This window comes from Octopus bimaculoides, chromosome 3, assembly GCF_001194135.2.
Source record: "Octopus bimaculoides isolate UCB-OBI-ISO-001 chromosome 3, ASM119413v2, whole genome shotgun sequence".
Taxonomy (NCBI): Eukaryota; Metazoa; Mollusca; class Cephalopoda; order Octopoda; family Octopodidae; genus Octopus; species Octopus bimaculoides.
Genome location: NC_068983.1, coordinates 145,311,269 through 145,333,693, shown reverse-complemented (window position 1 = coordinate 145,333,693; position 22,425 = coordinate 145,311,269). Strand labels below are relative to the sequence as shown.

Below are 22,425 nucleotides of genomic sequence, written 5' to 3'. Positions count from 1 at the left end.
GTTATATATATATATATATATATATATATATATATATATATATACATACAAGAATAAGGGCAGGGAATCGTCAATTAATAATAGAATTAATAATTAACAATTTTGCCAAGTAGTTCAGTATGAAAAAACCTTTATCGGTAAAACCATTTATCATCATAAATATAGTTCTTTGACTGCTATTTCTAAATTTTCAGTATGTTGGAGAAGCAACTCAATGCTAATCCCTGTATATTTATGATGATATATATATATATATATATATATACATACACACAATATGTATGTATGAAGCGATTAGATATTATATAGCGCTGCTTACATTTCAAGACAACTAATATTTAGATCTCTCTGTGTATCTCTGAATAAGCCAAAGGGAAATCGAGGCGGGCTGATTATTATACTGGCTGAGCTGAGGTAGGGACTAAACAGTTGACAGAAAGTTCACTTGGAATTAACACTTGGTTATTTATTACCAGGAATGCAGAACTGGACAGTCTTCGGCAGTCTTCGGCACTGCAACATTACTAATATAAAAACGAGAAACAGCTCACTGATAGGCAGGCCTCTCGATGTCTTTGCTGGAAGTAGTATTATGTAAAACAGTGATGCAACTGGTTTTTGACAATCGATAAAGAGTTGTGCATGCAGATCATTAGAAGCTGGTGTTAAATTGTTGCAGTCGGTTTTGCTCGCATTGCCATGTAACAGTGTTGTTTACATTCTTGTAGTTATTGGGTTTTCTGCTCGCGTTGCTAGTTCCATTGTCTAGTCTCCGAATATTTGTCATTTTAACAACAATATAGATAATCCCATACCAGAAAATGTACACATGCCACTAATATCAATCGCGCTGTGTGTATGTATACACGTACATACAAAGAGAGAGACGTATATATATATATATATATATATATATATATATATATATATATACGTGCATTTTGTTTTTTAGATTTAACAAACGAGTGAAGAGTACTGAACATATGTTGTAGAGTATATTTGGCCTCTTTCTCTCTCTCTCTCTCTCTCTCTCTTTCTCTCTCTCTCTCTCTCTCAGTCTCTCCCTCTCTCATATATTTGGACTTACAAATTAGAGAAACAAACTTCCATAAAGCATAAATATTTTTCTATTGTTATTAGCCGAATTGCTTCGTGCCACTGATGTTTGGTAAGTGCATTGGCACGAAAGTCGAGGTCCTTGACCTACTCTCAGTTCCTCTATTACGCACATACACACGTAGCTACGTGTTTATGCAAAGTGCACGCATGCTTGTATAGCCATTTCTTACGCAATGCTTCAGTTTTACGGAAAACTTAACTAGCGCGTGATTGAGCAGACTAATTTATGATCATAGGCGTTTTAACCGTGACCATCTCGTTTTCTGTAGTTGGTATATCTAGGACTACATTGTCCAATATGTTAAGATACTAGGTGTGTGATTTAAAGGTTATTTGCCTGCAGTTTTTAGCTAACCACGTAGACATTCTCTCTCGTCCCAGGTGATTAACACGGTAGTGACATACATGTTTTTCCAAGAGGTAAATGTGACAATGTATATTAAAAAAAAAAAAGAGTTAAACTTGTCACCTTGTACGTTTTCATTTAATTTACACGCATGTAAATCGCCATTTCTTTCGTGCTTACGTTAGTCGTGTGCTATTATTTTCATCCCGAAGATTAAACACGATTTTCTGTGTATATTATCAGTCTGATTTCAAATGTAAATACGAAATAAATGAATAAGTAAATAAATAAATAAGTAAATAAAAATAAACAAACAAAAAAAATCCCAGGTGTCAAAGCCTAGTGGATTCTGCTGGTAGTTCTCTAAATAAAACTAGAGAATCTAATGCATCTTGGGTTTTAACATTTGGTCGGCTGAGAAAAACATTTTGCGTTGGCTGCAGTTGTCAAAACGTTGTTTTTCCTGTGACTCACAAGTTACGTGTTGAAAAGGTGTTTATTTATAACTCGACTGATAAGTAAATGCTGCATAGATATATAGTACCAGATGTAGTCTCTATCTCTGTTCTGCTGTGTTAGTATCTTATGTCCCAAACCCATTTAGCTAATTTGTCAGCGTAGGAACCACTATGTGGTCGCTCGGCCTGCTAGAAGAAGTAGCAAAATCTCACTTAAATCATTCCCTCTCGTCTTATATAAGGATAGAACATTCTTAAAAAGACGGGATGGTCATAGCTGGAATGTTTTTTAATTATAGATATTTTTGATCAGAGTTAACTTTGGCTTAAACGACATAAACTTGTACTTGAGAATTTGTCCTGTTTTGAATAGACGAACATTGAGCTCAGTTCTATTTATTGGTATAATTTAAAGCAATGACATCGATCAATTTATAGACATTAGGTATAGAAGTGAGAGGACTCTTAATATCTTTGTGTCTAGTTTTAGGGATTTAATTTTTATGCTGTATCCTTAGAGAAAGGGACAGGCTATACGAAACTTGATGTTCAGCATTTGCAGATCGAGAGATGGGAGGAAAATGTCAGTTGGAGAGAATTTAATAGAGTGATGTATAAATTTGGTAATGGTGATTGAGAGATGCGGTTCATATGGAATTTGGGGGGAGAAACACAATAGGATCAATAGTGTTTGGTAAGATGGGTGGGCCTAAGAAGAGTTAGTATTCAACGAAGCTAGTTGAGAGGACTGTGATTATATTTTGTTTAGGTGAATGGGAATGGGGCACATTGTAATGTTTCAAAATAATAAGATTGATCCCTGTAGTGAGATTGAAGAGGCATAACAAGCGTAACTGATGTAAAAATGAACAAACAAATGATGATGGTTCTGTTCATTGAACTGATGCAGTGCGTCTACATGTTAACCACTTTATTGATAGGGTGTTAGGAATAATGAATTTTGGTCATGTGGGAGATGTAATGAGATATGCTTATCTTTGATCGTTTGAAGCAACTGGAAGTGTTTTTGCCCTTGGAGTATTTATATACATAGCAGTGAGTCTGGTGAAATGGAGAGAGAGAGATTGTCTTGGCAGAGTTGATGCAAAGAAGGCTGCATATATGTCTCTGTGGCTGTAATGCTTGTGAAGCCATCTTGGTTGAGAAGTGGTGGCAAGGGGTAGAGATCTTTTTGGCAAGGGACCGAAAGGGCTACAGGTTTGAAGGTAGGAGAGTTTTGCTGCCTTGCCTGTAAAATGCATGGCAGCATCTTTGTGTTTTGGATGATGGTCTTGTGAGCATTGTGGTGATAGGTAAAAGCTATTCAGTTTATCAAGTTCAGTGATATTTTATGTCATAGTGCTTGTATAACTATGCAGTTAAGTTACCTTTCCATGTGAGTTCAGTTTTAGTTCCACTGCCCAGTGTTTTGTGCAATTGTCTCCTATAGTAACCATGTGAGTGCATTTAATAGATCCATCTTCCTCTCTCTCTTATATATATATATATATATATATATATATAAATATATATATATATATATAAATATATAAAATTTCAGTAAAGGCATTGATAAATTTCAATGCCAGTCTTCTAGAAATAGGATTGGTTGAGAAGCACTGATCTATATCAACAAGTTCTTTTGTCATGTTGACATTTTGATGAAGAGCTTATGCACAAAACATTATAAATACTTCTTTTGTAATCGTTCCTGTATGCAAGGAAAAACCATGATTTTAGTTAGCTTGATGTGTCTTCTTAAGCACAGTAAACTGCCAGTAGTCTTGATTCGTTGTCACCCCTCTGTGAGCTCCAGTGTCTGAAGATCTTTTCTCACCACTTTGTCCCACCTCTTCCTGGGTCTACCCCTTCCACATATTCCTTCCACAATTACAGATCAGCAATTATTGATGCATCTGTCTTCATATGCATTACATGACTGTACCAGCACAATCTCCACTTGCATACTACATCTGAAACCTTGTTATATAGAGTAAATAAAGGATTGCAAAATATTTGGTTTCTACACCAGTAACATGAATGTTTGATGAATGGAAAAGCAAAGAAGTGTTGTGAATAATGAGGATGATTAGGGTGAAGCTTGAACGCGTCTATTTTTAACATTAAGCAAGAATTTTGAGGATTAAAAGAATATTAATCTTTATTCTTTTAGTTGTTTCAGTCATTGGACTGTGGTCATGCTGGAACACTCTCTTGAAGGATTTAGTCACTCATATCCCAGTACTTATTTAGTTTTGTACTTATTCTGTTGGTAGTTTTTGTTGAACTTCTAAGTTAAGGGGACATAAACCAGCACTGGTCCTCAAGCAGTGAGAAACAAACACAATCACAAAGGTGTGTGCACACATACGCTTGCACACACACACACACATGTAGATGATGCGAATATGGCCATAGGCACAGACATGGATGTGTAGTTAAAAGGTTTGTTTCACAGTTGCATGTTTTGAGTTTGGTCCCATTGCATGACACCTTGGTCACTGGGCTGACCAAAGCTTTGTGGTTGAATTTGGTGGGGTATCTCTTCTCCAGTACTAGCTACTGGAAAGGGAAATGCCACGAACAAGAGAGAGAGAGAGAGAGATCTTATCTTCTCATCATCATACTGTGACACACATGTTTGTGTGTATTCTTATCTCTATGTCATGTGATGATTGTAAATGAGCACCACCGTCACACAAGTAATGTTGTTCATTTTCCAAGTCTTCTGTGAAAATTTGTCTGGCCACGAGGAAATATTACCATGCTTGGAGACTGGTATAGGTTTGTGAAGAAGGGCATCCAACTGTACAAAACCTGCCTTAACAAAGTTCCCTCTGACTCAATGCAAACATGAAAAGTGGAAATTAATGACGATGATGAATACACTGAACTAATTCTTGCTATTTTTGATAATCTGTTTTCACTAACTTATTTCCTTATACATACATAATAGTTCTCTTTATACAGAGAAATAACACATTACAGGTTTAAAAACTGCTACAGTTCTCAAAGGTTTATATTTTTCCTATCATTACATTTTTTAGTTTTCACAGGCTCTGTTTTTAGAACTGATTTGCTTTGAAGAAAGGTTAATCCCTTAGCATTCACATTAATCAGACAAACGTAATGCTTATTTATTCACATTACTTTGAATTAATTATGCATTATCTCATAGCTTTGAGATTTTGATGATATGATTGCTTGCTTTTAAAATGACATCATAAAGTAGGTGTGAGAGGCCAGATCTGGCTAGTTTTGGCATAAAATAAGTAGAATATTTGAGCTGGATATGGCCATTTTAAATGCTAAAAAGGTTAAGCAACAAAGTGAAATTTCTAAAAAGATCTTTTAACTGGTCAGTTCACATGATTGACATTCCCCACTTAATGTTTTTCTTTATATTTTGGTTTTATTTTCTATTAAAGGTGTGATTGGGGTGAGGGGGTGGGGGTGGGCAATGGAATTAAGATGTTATTACCTGGAATGAGTCATAAATGAACTAGAACACTTCAGCCTTCCATAATGTGATAAAAACACACACATGCACACAAACAACAACAATGAAAAAAGCTACTGAAATCCCCAAATCATTTAACCATTTCATGACCCTAGTTCTAATGAAATATAATGTGTATTTCTTCTAAATTTTAAAGTAATCAAGAATTGGAAGGTAACTGTGTCGTTATTAAGTTGGTTTTTAGAACAGATTATAGCAAAAAGTTCTGTCATAACATTATGATGGAATGTTTTAATTTAAATATATATTCTAGGATGAGTGGCAGTCTCAGGAAGATAATGAAAAGATTAATTCATTCAGAGATCGGCAAACTTCTTATATCATTGATCCCTTCAAGGGATTGTTGATAATTTATTGACTCCCGTCATGTGAATTTCTGAAATAAAATTATAAAGTATTACTAATAAAAAATTTCTTGATTTAAAAACAGCAATTTCTTTGTTCTTTTGAGTCATTATCACTTTTTATTAAGAAATATTTAATGATATCTAAAATGAAAGTACTAAATGAAATTAATAAAAATAACAATAAAAATTCAGTCATATTGATATATGATATTGATATATTTAATATGAAATATGTGTTGGTGAATACTAGTCATCGCATTGATATTTGGCTGGTAATTAGTGAGCTTTTTCCTTAAATTACTATGCTTTTCTAGATTCAATTTGTATATAATTCAACATTCTTAATGCTTAAAACCATGTCAAATGTTTATTGACTCCTTGGATTGCCATATAGACACCCCTAGGTGTCAATATTGACCATGATGCTGACCACTGAATTGTTAAATTACTTGAAAAACACCAGTCTCTATTTTCCCCATTTTCTTTTTCAGTTAGCCTGTTGTTGTGGCAGTGCTGCGTGTTCCCTTTGTTGTTCAGCATGCCCATCTTGCAAAAGTTCTACTGCAAGTCGGATTGGCTATGCACTCATGCTCTTATTCAGTACAATTGTTGCAAGCATTATGCTTATACCAAACTTACGAACAGAACTTGGCAAGGTAAGTCTATTTCATGTTAAATCCGTCTGGTGCCAATCATTTAATCCCATTTTATTTTTTTTGTGAATTGTTTTTTAAAGTTAACTTTAAATAATGCTTACATCTGCTTCTTCGTTGACAAAACTGAGATGCTTCTGAGAAATGTAATTATCAAGTGATACCTTGTTATGTCATTTAGAAATTAACTTTGCCATTCATTATTACAATCATGTAATTTTGAGGTTAATGTAACCAACTGTCCTATCCCTCTCAAAATTGTCAATTTTGTGCCTAAATAAGAATTGGTGGTGATGGTGGTAGTAGAAGTTTTGATGGATTTGTAACCTCAGCTGCTTGATATAGGAGAGAGAGGAGGGGTAGTAGTACTGGTTACAAGATATGTATATAATACAAAGTAAGACAATGGAACTCAGAGGAAGGTTGAAGGCTGGTTACTTATGAGGAGAGTAAATCAGAATATATTTCTGGTATTTTGTGGTGGGATGAATGCTTTATGGGCAAGCTAACACTTTAAGCTTTGTACAGTGGTTAAAATCCAAGTATCCAAAAAGAGAAAAGAGAGAGCGAGAGTGAGAGAGAACATATCGACCAAGAGGTAGAATATTACATTAAGCAAACAATAGAGAAATGAATGAATGTAGCAAATTAACGAAATATATCTTAGCTTCTGACAACGAAAGACATGATATTCATTAGGATAGCACTGAGAATTCAATTGACTGTGGATATTGTGTCCAACAGAAAAGTAGGCAGGTAGAAGGAAGTCTGAGTGAATTATTATGGAAGAACTGGACAATTTTAGGTAAACAAAATTTAGAGGTAATGTGTGTTAAGTGAGAAACTGTACATGTGTTGGTGTGTGTCCCCATAAACATACACAGAGACAGAGTAGTTGTGAGAAAGTTAGATATATTTTAATTGATTTAATATTTCACTGATTGTATTATTATATTTTTTTAATGTTTTTATTTCATATTTCCAGATACCAGGGCTTTGTAATAACTTCTTTGGTCCCTCATTGCCTCAAACCAACAGAACAGTGTTTTGTGATGAAGTTGTTGGCTATTTGTCTGTCTATAGAGTTTGCTTTGCAACAACTGCATTTTTTTTCCTGTTCAGCATTATTATGATAAATGTAAAGTCATCACGTGATCCGAGATCTGGAATACAAAATGGGTAAGATGCAGCAATTTAGGTTTTTATTTTTTTAAAGTATAATTTTTGTTAATTGCCAATTCTTGTATCCTATTTATTTGTATAATATTTATGTTTGAAATGTTTGCATATTTTTTTGAGATGGTATTTTAATATTGATATCCAATGGAAAAATGTGTGAGGCAGGCTTGAATGTAGGTGGCACAATACCAGTCATTCCATTGTGATTCTAAGGCAGGCTAAATAACTATAATGATACTTCAGGTGACCTTACTATGAATAGGTTGTTGCAGTTAAATAATGGAATTATAAAATGGTGGTGGTAAGAGCAATTGTGCTCATTAAAGTAAGCAGTAATGTGCTGAGGGATATTGTACATTAAGGTGACTTTAGTAAGGTTTCAGCTGATGGAGGTAATGAAGTTATCTAGTTTGTACTGGAATATACTAACTAGATGCAGGTATGGCTGTTTGGCTAAGAAATTGACATTGTAACCTCTTGGTTCTAGGTTTGATTCAGATGAACGACACCTTGAACAAGTGTTTTGTCAGAAAGCCTGTGTTGAAAATATATGTTTGTAAACTGAACTTCTTCACCATCCTGCCATGCTTGTGCTTAAATCTATATTTTTAAACTATCAACCTGCTCAATCTGTGGAAAAGGCATGGGTAGAAACTCCATACGATGTACCTGGTGTAAGCTATGGACACATAAAAGGTGCAGCAATATCAAAAGAAGGTTAACCAGGAAGATAGTTTTTGTGTGTGGCATATGTATGTATGTATGTATGTATGTATGTATGTATGTATGTATGTATGTATATATCATCATTGTTTAACATCCATTTTTCCATGATTATATGAGTTAGATGGAATTTGTTGAGGCAAATTTTCTACAGTCAGGTCATCAGTAACCACACACACACACACACACACACACACGTGGGTGTGTATTTGACAAGGATGGTTCAATAAAATTGCTGAGTGAAGAAAAATACTAAAAAGTGGTATCTACTTCCATCTGAAGTGCATTCCTTTCGACCAAGGCAGACTATGATATTTGGCCACTACAAGATTGATAAACTTAGTACAAGACAAGGTATTGGTGGGGGTCATTGTAATTCACTAAAATCCATAGAGATGGCATCCCAGAATGGCTGCTGATGAGAGTTGACATTCTGTGTGTAGCATGATATATGCATGTTCTGATGTAGAAACTCATATTTTGTGTGAGTCAGTATTCATACAAATGATTAATATATTGACTTTTTTTTGCTTTCCAGGTTTTGGTTCTTCAAATTCCTTATCTTGATTGGACTTGTAATTGCTGCTTTTTTCATTCCTCGTGGGGCCTTTGGTCAGGGTAAGTTGTTTTTTTCTAGATATTAACTTGAATCCTCTTCTTGGTGCAATGTTTAGCCTAAATTTGCTTTTATCATCATAACCTTCATAGTCTTAACTTTCATTTTCCTTGTTGGCATGGGTCAGATGAAATTCATTGAGGCAGATTTTCTTTGGCAGGATGTCTTTTCTGTCATCAACCCTCATCTAGTTGAAAATAAGGTTAGGAAATGAACTTCTGAAATACAACCATGCATACACCTAGACTTTCTGTTAAAAAGGGAAAGAGTAATTTCTTATTCTTACAATCTTGTTTTGACAGCTTGGATGGGAATTGGTATGGCTGGAGGTTTGCTCTTCATCCTGATACAACTGATCCTTTTGGTAGACTTTGCTCATGGCTGGAATGAGAGCTGGGTTGAAAAATATGAAGAAACAGAGTCCAAATGCTATTACTTTGGTATGACAAACATTTTATTATCATTTTTTGTACTTTTTATTAGCAATTTTGTAAAACAATAAACCAATCTAAAGTTATGATCACAGTAGAAAATGGAACAGTTTAGCATACATAAATTGATATAATAATGTGCTATGAAACATTTGAACTCATTAGTTTTATTAGGGGTAATGTTGCTTCAATAGGCTGGTTTGAATAAATGATCAGCCAACCAGCATTCTTGTCTTAAAATTTATAAGTAATTTACTGAAATGCCAGTATATGTTTTAATAATCTACTGTAAATTTCTTAATTGATTCATATTTAATCATCACTGTATATTACTATATACTATATACTATTTACTGTATCTCATGTTTTCTGTTTACTGTATCTCATGTTTTCTGTTTACTGTATCTCATTGTTTTCCTCTCTCTTTATTACAGGATTGTTGTTCTTTACTGCACTCTTTTACATACTCTCCCTTGCGGCTGTGGTACTCTTCTACATCTTCTATGCTGCGGTCAGTAAATTATTTTATATGAAGTTTATAAAAAGAAAAATAGCACAAATTGATCTATAGTTAGTGAAATGAGTTCACTTTAACAATTCAGTTAATTAGTTGATATTGTGCAATGATTCAGTTAATTGATTGATAATGATTCTGTTAATTAGTTGATATGGTGCAACAATGATTCAATTAATTAGTTGATAATGATTTGGTCAATTAGTTAGTGAATTGGCAGAATCTTTCGAGTGGTGGATAGAATGCCTTATGGTATTTGTTCTGACTCTCATTACTGTGAGTTCAAATCCTACTGAGGACAACTCGGTTTGTTTTGTGACTGAAATGGTATTTTTGAGATAGATCCAGAATATTTGAATTTACTTTTTGTTGTGTATAACTTTGATGTCTTCATTTTATTCAGTTTGATAAGTGAATTTGGATGAGACATTTGACCCATCAGTTATAGCTTTTTAGGTAATATTATATATATATATATATATATATATATAGTGTTCCTGCTTGCCAGGCCAGTGGGGTGATACCATTTGAAAGCTATGACAATGTGAGGAAGCATATTGTGACCAGTAGTGGATAATGACACTCAATAGTCTGGTTGATGCAGTGATGTGTGTTTATGTCATCATCATCGTTTTACGTCCACTTTCCATGCTGGCATGGGTTGGACAGTTTGACTGAGGACTGGTGAGCCAGAGGCTGCACCAGGCTCAATTTGATCTGGCAATGTTTCTACAGCTGGATGCTCTTCCTAACGCCAACCACTCCAAGAGTCTAGTAGGTGCTTGTATGTGCCACTGGCACGAGGGCCAGTCAGGGGGTTCTGGCAACGACCACGCTCCAAAGGTATTTTTATGTGCTACCTGCATGGGAGCCAGTTCAGCGGCACTGGCAACGACCATGCTCGAATGTCGTTTTTCATGTGCCAGTAAAGCGACGCTGGCAACGATCACGCTCGAATGGTGATTTTGTTTACACTAGCCTCAATAGGTCTTTACAAGCAAAGTTCATTGTCCATAGAATGAAGGGTACTCATAAGTGGACCGGTTACACCCCATGTTCAGATGTGCTTTTAACGTTCCACTCGCATGATTGCCAATCAGGCGGTACTGTCATCGGCCATGTCAGCAATTTTGATTTTGATTTCACTTGCCTCAATAGGTCATCACAAGCAAGGTTTATTGTCCAATGAATGAGGGGTATTCATAACTGGGCTGGTTACACCCACTGGTATAAGCCATGGGCTATGGTCTCACTTGTTGGGTCTTCTCAAGCACAGCATATCTCCAAAGGTCCCAGTCACTAGTCATTGCCTTGGTAAGGCCCAATGTTCGAAGGTTGTGCTATATACACACACATGCACATCTGTCTTATATTGTCATCATTACTTTTATGATGGTGTGGATTATGATTCAAGTCATATATTTGGAAATTCTACCCTCTTAGTTGTGTTGGGACCATGTCTAGTTGTGTCTTGTATGTTCCATTTTGGGGATGGTTTCTCTGGTTTGACACTCTCTTCTGGGTCCATGTGTACTGTCTTTTCTCTAATTAATAAGTATATGTAAAGTATTTTGAAAACAAATCCTCTTGAATTTGAACCAGTTTAAAAGCTAAAAACACAAATGATGATCTTAACAGTTGGGTAAACTTAAATTTACAAGCAGTGTAACTCAAAAGGAATTCATTAGCATTTTGGGGGCTCGGCTCACTAAGTCGTGAAGTGCTTCTATCAAGTTACACTATGACATAAAGGTTTTCTTAACCATTTTCTTTTAAATATGGAAAAGTATTACTGTTGATATACTCTGAACTATTACATTTTATCTTTTTGGTTTTATTAGTAAAATAATGTTTGTGTTTTTTGTTTCTCCCTCCAGGATTCACAATGTGTTGCCCATAAATTCTTTATCAGCTTCAATTTGATTCTTTGCATTATTGTGTCCATTATTTCTGTCTTACCAAAAGTACAAGAAGGTTGGTCTCTTCATCTTTTTTACCTTTGTCGTCATCATCATCATCATCATCATCTGTGTTAAAATCAAGTTATCTCGCATATTAAAATTCAAGCGGAGCTAAGGACTATTACATTTTTCATTATAAAACAAGACATAACCGAACAGTTTCATAATGGGGATCTTTGTCTTTGCTTTTAATGAAATTAAAACAGTATTCATTGTACCCAGTTTAGAATTCTCTTCATCCAGCTCTATATGCCAGTAATTGTGTTGTGCTTTTAAATTGCTCTGATTTGTTTTTTTCTTGTTGATAATTTGTTTTGTGTCACAGCTGAGATTGTGTCACAGCTGTGATACAAAATGAATATCAAAAAAAAAAAAAAAAAAAAAAAAAACAAATTGGGACAACTTAATCAGATAGTGGATCATATGAAGAATATAAAACAAAGATAGTCGAGAGCTACTGTTTGAGGTTGCAGAAGATACTTAAGAGCTGCTACTTCAAGATATGTGTATAATTGAAGCTAATCTAAGAAGTTGATATGCAGGAGAATTGATAAGAATTGCAATATGTAATTTAAAAAAAAAATTAATATACTGGTAGATGCTACCAAGTGTCTGTGGTCTGTCATACACATGGGGAGGACATTCTAAATGAATTAGGAGAATTCATGGTTGAATACTTTTTTACACACACGTACACTCAAATATTGATCATCATTTAATGCCCACTGGGTTGGAGGGGTTTTCTGAGTCAGTGGATGCCCTTCATGTTGCCAACCCTATTAGGTACCTCTTATGACATGCATGTATATGCTGTATCTATTTTAAAACTGGTATGCTCATGGTAAATATATACGTCAATATGCATATGTATATTCAAGTTTCAATGGTTAGTATTTCAGTTATTTGATCTTCTGAACTGCCAACTCATTGAAATATTGTGTGTGTGTGTGTGTGTGTGTGGCTGAGTATCCCTCAGACATTTGTACATTGTTTCTACTCCTCAGGAAGCATCAACACAGCACAGTATGTGACAAACCTGGTTCTTTGAGTTACAGGTACCATTTAGATTATGAATGATGAATGATGAGATACTTCAGTCCAACTGATGATCTTCCGCACAGTTTCTGTTTACTTTATTTCACTCACCTGAGTCTCTGGTGGAAAACACTTGTCCTATTTGTGGTACATGCCTTCTATTGTGTAGCCTTTTGTGTGTGTATGTTTGTTTATATTTGTCACTCACTTATTAAAAAAAATCACAACATGGTGCAGGAGTGGCTGTGTGGTAAGTAGCTTGCTGAAGACCACATGGTTCCGGGTTCAGTCCCACTGCGTGGCACCTTTGGAAAGTGTCTTCTACTATAGCCTCGGGCTGACCAAAGCCTTGTGAGTGGATTTGGTAGACGGAAACTGAAAGAAGCCCGTCGTATATATATATATGTGTGTGTGTGTTTGTGTCCCCCCCCCCCAGCATTGCTTGACAACTGATGCTGGTGTGTTTACGTCCCCGTCACTTAGTGGTTCGGCAAAGAGAGACCGATAGAATAAGTACTAGGCTTACAAAGAATAAGTCCTGGGGTCGATTAGCTCGACTAAAGGCAGTGCTCCAGCATGGCCACAGTCAAATGACTGAAACAAGTAAAAGAGTAAAAGAGAGTATGTGTGGTGTTCTCTTGGCATTTCTCCTTATGTAATGGATTGCCAGCCTGCTTTGTGCTTTTGAAGCTGTATGGAATAAGAGATCCCATGCTGGAAAAACAAACATTAGCATCAGGAAGGGCATCTGCCTATAAAATAGTGCTTCTATAACATTCATATAACCCATGCTAGCACAGAATAACAGGCATAAAATGAACCAGAGAGTATTTGAGTTAAATCTGAACATAGAAGATATGAAGTTTTGTAATTTTATTCAAGTTGGATCTTGTCAGATTCAGTGCTATTCTATTATCAATCAGACTGCTTTTGGATCAATTGATGACTCAAATAGTTTCTCATAGATACACAGAAGTATAAAAGAAAAATTCTGATGGAATTAAAAAGACTTATTTAATCTTAGAAATGAAATAACATCCATCTGTGTCTTGTTTCCACCAGTTGAACATCCATAGCTGAAATTTTGTTTTTGAATGTATCTTGACACCAAACATTTAAAATAGTTTGTCTTGATCTAAGTATTTTAAATGCAGCTCTACATTTGAAACTGCTTGTATTTATTTTTGATATACTGCCCAACCCATACAATAAGATGAAACAAATGCAAAATATTAGTGATGATGATGATGACTGTGATATTATTTCATGTTTTTAATATTTTCACCTGTTCATCATCTCAATTCCTTGATTTTAACTGTTTTTTTTTTTTTTGATCAATTTGCTTTTTCAACATTGTTTCTTGTGAAATATTTCTTCACACACTGTACAGATCTTATTGGGATTAGATTTCAGGTGGTGAGAGATTAAAGTATTTCTTGATTATGTAATTTATGAATCTAGGTAATACTGGGTACTTGCTACTAGTGCATGCAGTATAATCTTCATTTTGTATCTGAATTTTCCATACTGTATGGGTTGGATGGCTCTATTCCAGTGGAGTATCTTGCCATTTGTTGCAATCTGTGTATGTGTGTGTATGTGTATATATATATATATATATATATATATATATATCAGTAGATAGGTACAGCGTAATCCGTGGGCAGGAGAGGTGCAGCCGGAGAGTGCAAAGTTCAGAATAAAAAAAAGTCCAGAATAAATAGTCCAGAATGAAAAAAGGTAGAGTCCAGGTAGAGAGTTCGTGTGTGATGAGTAGAGACAGGATTATAAATGTTACACTTTGCTTCTATTTGGTTATAATATGTCTTGCTTGATAAAGACCTTTCATTAAAATTCTGCATTGCTAATACTTTCTCAATTATTTTCAGTCCAACCAAGATCTGGTCTCCTTCAGGCATCAATCATCACGTTTTACTCCATGTATTTGACTTGGTCGGCCATGACCAACAATCCAGGTAAACTTACCTTTCAGTTTTCTTGTTCATAATTTACTCATTCAACCAACTGCTTTGGCTCCCCACAAATTTGTCGTCTTACTTCTCTAATATAGACAGATTTATTAATTTTGATTATTGTTGTTACCTTTTAGTGGTTTGTTTATATAGGTCTAGTTTATTTTAGATTTAACCTGAAGAACCAGGTCCAATTCATGTTGCAGACTTCCCTGCTGGACAAGTCAATGGTTAGATGCCAGATTAATATGAGCCACCTTTTCCCAGAAATAAAAATGAGTTTGTGTAGGGCCAACACCCCTATCTAGAAAAAAAGCAGTTACAGAAGCATGGATGACAATTCAAAACTGAACAGCACAATGTTGAGAACAGTGGAGAAAAATCGTCAATGATCTATGTTCCACAGGGAGCGAAGGGATTAAGTAAGATATAACCAAAGACATTGTGGCTATGACCATCTATTTCCCTCCAGATATAGTGTATTTGGAGTGTCTAACATGTCTGTTTTTTAAAATATGGCTCATGGTTATTAAAATTAAAGCAATTAGCAAAATTATGGTACATGATACCAAGCTAAATTTACTTTTGAGTGATAGCTGGTTGTACTAGTGTACAATTTGAAAGAAACTTGCTGTTATTTCTAGCAGGCTGAGCAACCATGTAAAGGCTCTCACTATCTTTCTTGTTACTAAGGTGTTAATGTGGCAGAAATGGTAGAATATTTGGTTTTTTAGCCCTTAACATTCCAAATTAAATTTTAAATATATTGACTTTCCCTTTCATTGCTTTAGAATTTATGAAATGACTACTTTTAGATACTAGGTTGATTCACTCAATTGTGGCCAATTTTTTTTCCAAATTTATTCAAGTTAGAAGTTGTTTTGTAGTCACAGTTAGCTTTGTTTGGGCAAATCTGTTATATATCATTGAAATATGTACAAAGTAACATTGATGTTTCATATACAATTGTCTCTTAGCTGAGAGACAGGCAGGGATGCAGTGTGACTATCCCATCATCATTTAGCATCTGTTGTCCATGCTGGCATGGGTTGGATGGTGTGACCAAAGCTGTGGAGCTGCACCAAACTCCAATCTGATTTGGCATGGTTTCTACAGCTGGATGCCCTTCCTAATGCCAACCATTTTACAGAGAGTGCTGGGTCGTTTACGTGGCACTGCATGGGCGCTTTTACATGGCACCACCACGAGTGCTTTACACCACTTGAAGGATTGGCCTTAACACTTCCGTTGTGGGGTACCAAATATCTCAGTCCTTTGTCTGCTTGCCTGAAAGGTTCAGCTATTGAAGTCATTCTTGTAGAATCTGAATATTTGAATAATGGTTTCAAATTTTGGCGCAAGGCCAACAATTTTAGGTGAGGGAGAATAGTAAATTATATCGACTCCATTGTTCAACAGGCATTTATCTTATTGACCCTGAAAGGTAAAGTCAACTTTGATGGAATTTGAACTCAGAAGGTTATGAATTGAAAGAAATACTACACAGCGCTTTTTTTCCCAATGCTCTAACAATTCTACCAGCCTTAGGATATAAAATAATGACACCTAGTAGATAACCATTTAATAAAACTTCTTTGTAGATATAAACATTTAACTTATATGTAATTTTTTTTTTCTACTTGCACTATTTAACCCGTGTTTTCATTCCGTATTTGTAATGTAATTTTATACATTTGGAAGGGAAAAAATTCCTTGAAATATATACTTGATCGTCGAAAATGATTTAACTCCCTTAGATATCTTATCACTTATAGTTGCTGAAATTGACGTGGATATTTATTTGTTTCTTTTATAGATTGTGCCTGCAATCCACAAGAGAAATGTCCCAATGAACAAGGAGACTTTGCCAAACTAGGTATATTCGATTGGCAGAGTATTATTGCTTTGCTTCTGTGGCTCTTTGCAGTTCTCTATTCAAGGTGACATTTATTTAATTTTCTCCTCTCATTATTTCATGTTTCTTTTTGTCTGCAAATTTTCATCTATATGTTTCACATACCTTACTTTTTTATAACCCTGTCAGCTTCACTTGGAATAAACAGATACCTGTCCCAACTGAATGCAGTGATAGCTGAATATAAATCCTTAGTGATGTCTTAGAGATTTGAGGAAGATTTAAAGTTTAGCTTCCTAAAATACTGTCTTCATTAAAATCATGAGTTGTGTTCTTTACAATGAAATATGTGTGATATAATGTTCTTGGAAATATTTCCTGTTCCAATGGGATAATGTAAGATGCTTGACTAGTGATGAGCAAGAGTTGTTTTAATTGTACACATTTTGTGATATCTCTGGTCAAAGAAGTATGTCTGCTTCATGATGATGATGATGATGATGACTACTTTGTAGTACAATGCAAATATCTAAATTTGAAAAAGCTAACATGGATAAATGGATGTAAAATAACAACAAAATAATGTAATATAAAAAGAACAATAAAAGCAAATAGGGTGATGGGAAATGAATTGGTTTTAATAGGGTGATGGAAAGGTAATTAGTTTTAATGGCAATATTGAGGAATAAGCTTCTTTATTTTTGTGAGATTATTTAGTTGATATTAGGTTTAAATTGAATTAATAGTTACAGATATTGATTATTATGATGGTAAAATGTAATCTTAATTTGTCTTTCAGTATCCGTACTTCAAGTAACAGTCAAATGGGTAAGATTACCATGTCAGAGAGAACTATTCTGCAGTTGGATACAGGTAAGATTTATGCATTTATTTGGCATAAATATTTCATAAAAATTAATTACTAAAATTCCAAGTATTAGTTAGATGTATGACAATCTTCTGTAATTACAGCAGTATTTTGAAGTTTCACAAAAACCTTTTTCTCCAGGCACCTTTGCAGAGTTTATACTTATTTAAGCTTTAAAGTTTGATTAGACTTGTAGACATAAATCCTAAGTGATATGTAATGGTTTTGAGCAAGGATTCAAGCTGGGTTTTTGAGCTCAACTCAGTAGTTTTTTTTTTTTATTACAACCAGATGTAGCTATTACTTAAATAGTAACTAGTTCTTCTTTCTTATCTATCATATCTTCAGCTATGTTGTTTGTAGTGGGATGTCATTTCAACTGTATATACTTAGTATCAAGTGGGGGATGTCTTATTAATACAGTATTGGGGTCTTATTAAAACTGTGTGACTATTTCTGAGATTTTATCCTAACTCTGTGTAACTAGTGAAACTATAGAATCCAGAGAAACTAATGATTTTTCAGTATTGGCCAATAATAAATTATGTAGAGATCGTTAAGTAAAATAAATTATTTTGCTGTGAAGAAAAGGAAACTTCTTTCTCTTGGCAACATTTTGTGAACTCTAAGCAGTAGTGAAGCATCTCATCCACTTTCTGTCATTATTTAGATTATATTGTTCCATTAATTACTTTTTTTGTGTATTCACTCTTTGTAGAATGATAGAGATGATTTTCAACTCAATAAACTCGTTTACTTTTCTAAAAATTATTTGTCCTTATTTATTACGTTAATGATTTCATATATACAAATATGTAAATATTTGCATGTATCTACTGGAAAACTGATACGTGCTGCATACAAATGGAGTGAAATATGAAATCAGCATGAAAAATTAGTCTAAAAAGGTTGATTTGCATTCATAATGAGTATAGTACATTTAATTTTGTTGACCAGTGTAATCAATTGCATTAGCAGATCTATATGCCTATTTATTTCCAGATTCGATCTAATTAATGACTTGAAAAGTTGGATAAAACATAAGATTATTTCTCAAACGGAATTTGATAGTAATAACTTCCATCTGATAGGGAAAGTATATATTTTCTCCATTTGGTTCGTGACAATAGTTAGTCGTTCTCTTTTACTGTTATTGGCGGAAATGATTGCAAGGGAGACAACTCTGCTTGTACGGACATAAGGTGAGACGCTATTTGAGTAGATGTTTTTCGGACTTCTTGAAGATCTTGTTGTAAGTTTTTGATGTCAATCTTGATAGTTAGGAATAAAATTCTTGATATTGTACTGTCGTTTCTTGACAAAGATTTAGCAGCAGCAGAACAAAGGTAACAGAAATCTGTTACTAACATTCTTGTGTGGTGCCAGTCGTCTTGATTTACACTACTGAAGAATGTTCCATGCTTGCAGTAGTCTCTGCATTCAAAACATTATTTAGATTCACTTGATACTGATAGAAGTTCTCATTGAATGTGATGGATGATGAACAAACTGTAAAAAAAATCTACGGAATAGAATCATGCTGAGAGGTTAGATTGTGCAGAGTATTGATGTAATTAAATTCTGATATTTAATCCATCACTTAGTTTAACATCACCACCTTCAGCAGAGAATTACTCTATTGTTCGGATTCAGGCCAAGCTGGAGGATGGCTTCTTATCTTTTTCTCACCAGTCTTTGAGACATTGAGAAAGTGTTAGGTGTGTTGTCTTTCCTCCTCTGAATGAGCCATTAAAAGGGTGAGTGGGGACTTATGACGATTGTATGGTTCAACAGCTTGCTTCCCAGCTCTGGGGCTCTGGATTTGATCCCACAGTGTGGCTCTGTGAACAGCAAGTATATTTTACTGTAACACTAGGTAAAAACGAATACTTTTAATGAATGAACTTTCATAGACAAAAACTGTGGAATTGCATTGATGTATCTTTCACTGATGTGAAAGAAACTTCCAAAAACTGGGCTCTTTGAATGAAGTCCTGTGCAATATTTGTCCTGTGTCAAGTTACAGGCACTCCCTTCTACTCTTGCTGTGAGAAATGCAATGATTCATAATGGGTAACCAAAATACATGTACTAACATGCATTTTGGTCACCCATTTATAACATGTTTCTATGTAAGTTTCAGTATCATGTTCCCCTCTTTTCCTTAGCATTGTGGTCTATTTCTGTCTGTAAGTTTTTTAAATTAATGAATAATTTCTAATTTAATGATATTGAATCAAGGGTGGAGGTGAGTAATTGCTGTAGACTTTTGCAGAAAGAAAGAAAGAAACATAGTCCTTAATTTTATTTCGAATGACAACATTCACTGTACCGCTCAAAGTAAAAATCAAAATGTGTAACACTTATGCATAACTACTCAGTGGAGCATGCTACCAGAGGAAGTAAGATGGGAAAAGAAATATACATCACTCACATTCGTATTTTTGGTTATTTAAACTGAGATATTAACCAGGTACTGCTATGTGACATTTCGTTGCTGTCATACCTAGTGATGAGTTAAGCTCCATGAAACATTTGTCAAATATATAATGCCTTGTGCACCATACAATAGTGAGGTGTACCCTTCATTGTGGGACAATTAAGTAAGACAGGATTACTCTTTGCTGGGATTGCAGTACTGTGCTGCAAAAAGATGCAGGTTAGTGTATATAGAGATAGCTCGCTGTGAGTAGGTTAAAAGACAGGTCATTGTATATACCTGTTTGAGGTAGAATGTGTATAGAGTATTTGTAGTAATTTTGAGGTGAAATTTGGAGAGGTTTCTTTTGAAAGAATAATATTGATATATTTTTCAAAAGTTGGTTATTTTTTTCTCCAACTAGAAACAAAAAGAAATACAATTTTTATTATCATCGTCATCATACGTCTGTTTTCCATGCTGGCTAGGGTTGGACGGTTTGACTGAGGCCTGGAGAGCCTGCGGATGCACCAGGCTCCATTCTGATCTGGCAATGTTTCTACAGCTGAATGCCCTTCCTAGTGCTGGCCACTCTGAGCATGTAGTGGGTGCTTTTTACATGCCACCAGCACAGGAGCCAGTTAGGCGGGCCTGGCATTGATAATTTTCTTTGTTAAATTTTTTTTCATTCCTTTCTGTTTTTAATTTCCATCATAGAAAATTGGATATAGGCATTTATTGTGTGTAGGCACTTATTTGATAGGATTATTGTCTTTGAAATTTTCGTGTGTACAGTTCTCTTGTTTAAATAGGTAATGGGTTTTCGGAAGGAAAAAGATAGGAACAGCAGAAAACAAACATAAGCAAAATAAAAAGAAAAAATGGTGCTTGAATATCTTCACAGAATCTTAGTAATCTAAATTCATGATAGTCACTGAATGTTTTAAGATAGTGTTAACATATTTAATGTAGTGGGTATTAAAGATTTAATGAGAAATAATTATTTGATGAAGAAAAAAAAAAATTATGCTGGTCAATAAGTAATATTATTTTAATTATTACAGTAAGTATTTATACAACTGTTCTTTATTCAGTCTTATTAGAACCTCATTAGCAAAGCATAGATTTCAGTGTAGTTGTTGAAGAATGACTAATGAAGAATCACTAGTAAGAGAGGGGGAGAGAGAGTGGTGGTGGATGATGTTGGTACTAGCTAGTGTCGGAAAATAGAATTGGATATTTTGTGTTTGATTGTCTAACATTTGAATAAAACAAAGCATTAAAGTTACTTAAATCTTTTCAAATGTTAATGTTTTATTTCAATTAGAAAATTTGAAATTTAGTCTTTGTTTTCAAAGTAATTTATACAAGATTTTTGATTTATGTTAATACTGCATGCCTAATTAGTTGCATTTTTTCTGCTTTTATGATGAAATCATTCAGCATATATCTCCATTTCTAATTAGAAGTTATAGGAATAATGCTTTCTTATACATCTTTCTGTTTCTTTTGTGTTTGAACACTCATTACTGCACCAATAATTTAATTTTCTGTATTTGATTTGATTTGATTTAATTTTGTATGTACTTTTTTGTTTTAATACATAATTTATTAAAATTTTTACTAATTTTATAAATTAACATTTCAAATTTGAGTTATTGGTCGCTTACTTTCAATTAATTTTAATTTGCTGGAGTTTTCTGGTTATATGAGAATTGAACTTGTTTTTGGGTATCTTAGTAACCTTCTTTGGAAACTTCTGTTTCAATTGTTATCATGATAGATTTCTTTTCTTTATCAAACTTCCTTCATATAGTCTTAGTTCTAAATTATTTGCCTGGATCTAAAACTTGACCTCTGGCTGCACTGTGTTTGTCTCAACAGCTATTCACTCTATTAAACTACCAACTCTGGCACCTCACTCAGTTAAGTCGAAGACCTACCTTTCATTTGTCAATCAGCACAGTTGTCATGGGCAAAGCACTTGAAAACATTTATCAGTGATGCCATGACATACATACTCCCATCAACAGCACCAAATTTCTGTCACATTTTCCTCATATTTCAACACACAGCTAAAGCTAAATCCCTCAATTTTTATAACTGCTAGACCTCACAATCTCAGTCAATTTTTGTGATGAATTCACAAAATGTAATGGAACTCTGTATATTGAAGACTAGATTTCTTTTTCAACTCTGATCAGTTGTACTGTAAATGTTAGATACAACCTGCATAAGAATATTTGCATATATCTTGTCTGTAACTGCTACCAAATATTCAAATATCCATCCTAAATTGCATCTGAAAGAACACCATTTTGCAGGTTGGCAAAATCAGTAATGCTCTACAATAGCTTTCTCACAAATACACTATCTTTTCTCTCTGCATTTTCTACTATGGCTACAAT

At 34.3% G+C, this 22,425-nt stretch overlaps 1 protein-coding gene across 3 annotated transcripts in view; it reads left to right on the top strand.

Annotated features, from left to right (window-relative positions):
- LOC106874167 (serine incorporator 1) overlaps window positions 1–22,425 on the top strand; it is a 47,992-nt gene that overhangs the window by 13,354 nt on the left and 12,213 nt on the right. For all 3 annotated transcript variants that reach the window (XM_014921797.2, XM_014921796.2, XM_014921798.2), the window contains exons 2-10: window positions 6,282–6,446; window positions 7,429–7,622; window positions 8,884–8,963; window positions 9,264–9,401; window positions 9,827–9,903; window positions 11,784–11,880; window positions 14,792–14,878; window positions 16,692–16,815; window positions 17,530–17,603. In XM_014921797.2, coding sequence (XP_014777283.1) covers window positions 6,282–6,446; window positions 7,429–7,622; window positions 8,884–8,963; window positions 9,264–9,401; window positions 9,827–9,903; window positions 11,784–11,880; window positions 14,792–14,878; window positions 16,692–16,815; window positions 17,530–17,603 — 1,036 coding nt within the window. The remainder of the gene's footprint in view (window positions 1–6,281; window positions 6,447–7,428; window positions 7,623–8,883; window positions 8,964–9,263; window positions 9,402–9,826; window positions 9,904–11,783; window positions 11,881–14,791; window positions 14,879–16,691; window positions 16,816–17,529; window positions 17,604–22,425) is intronic.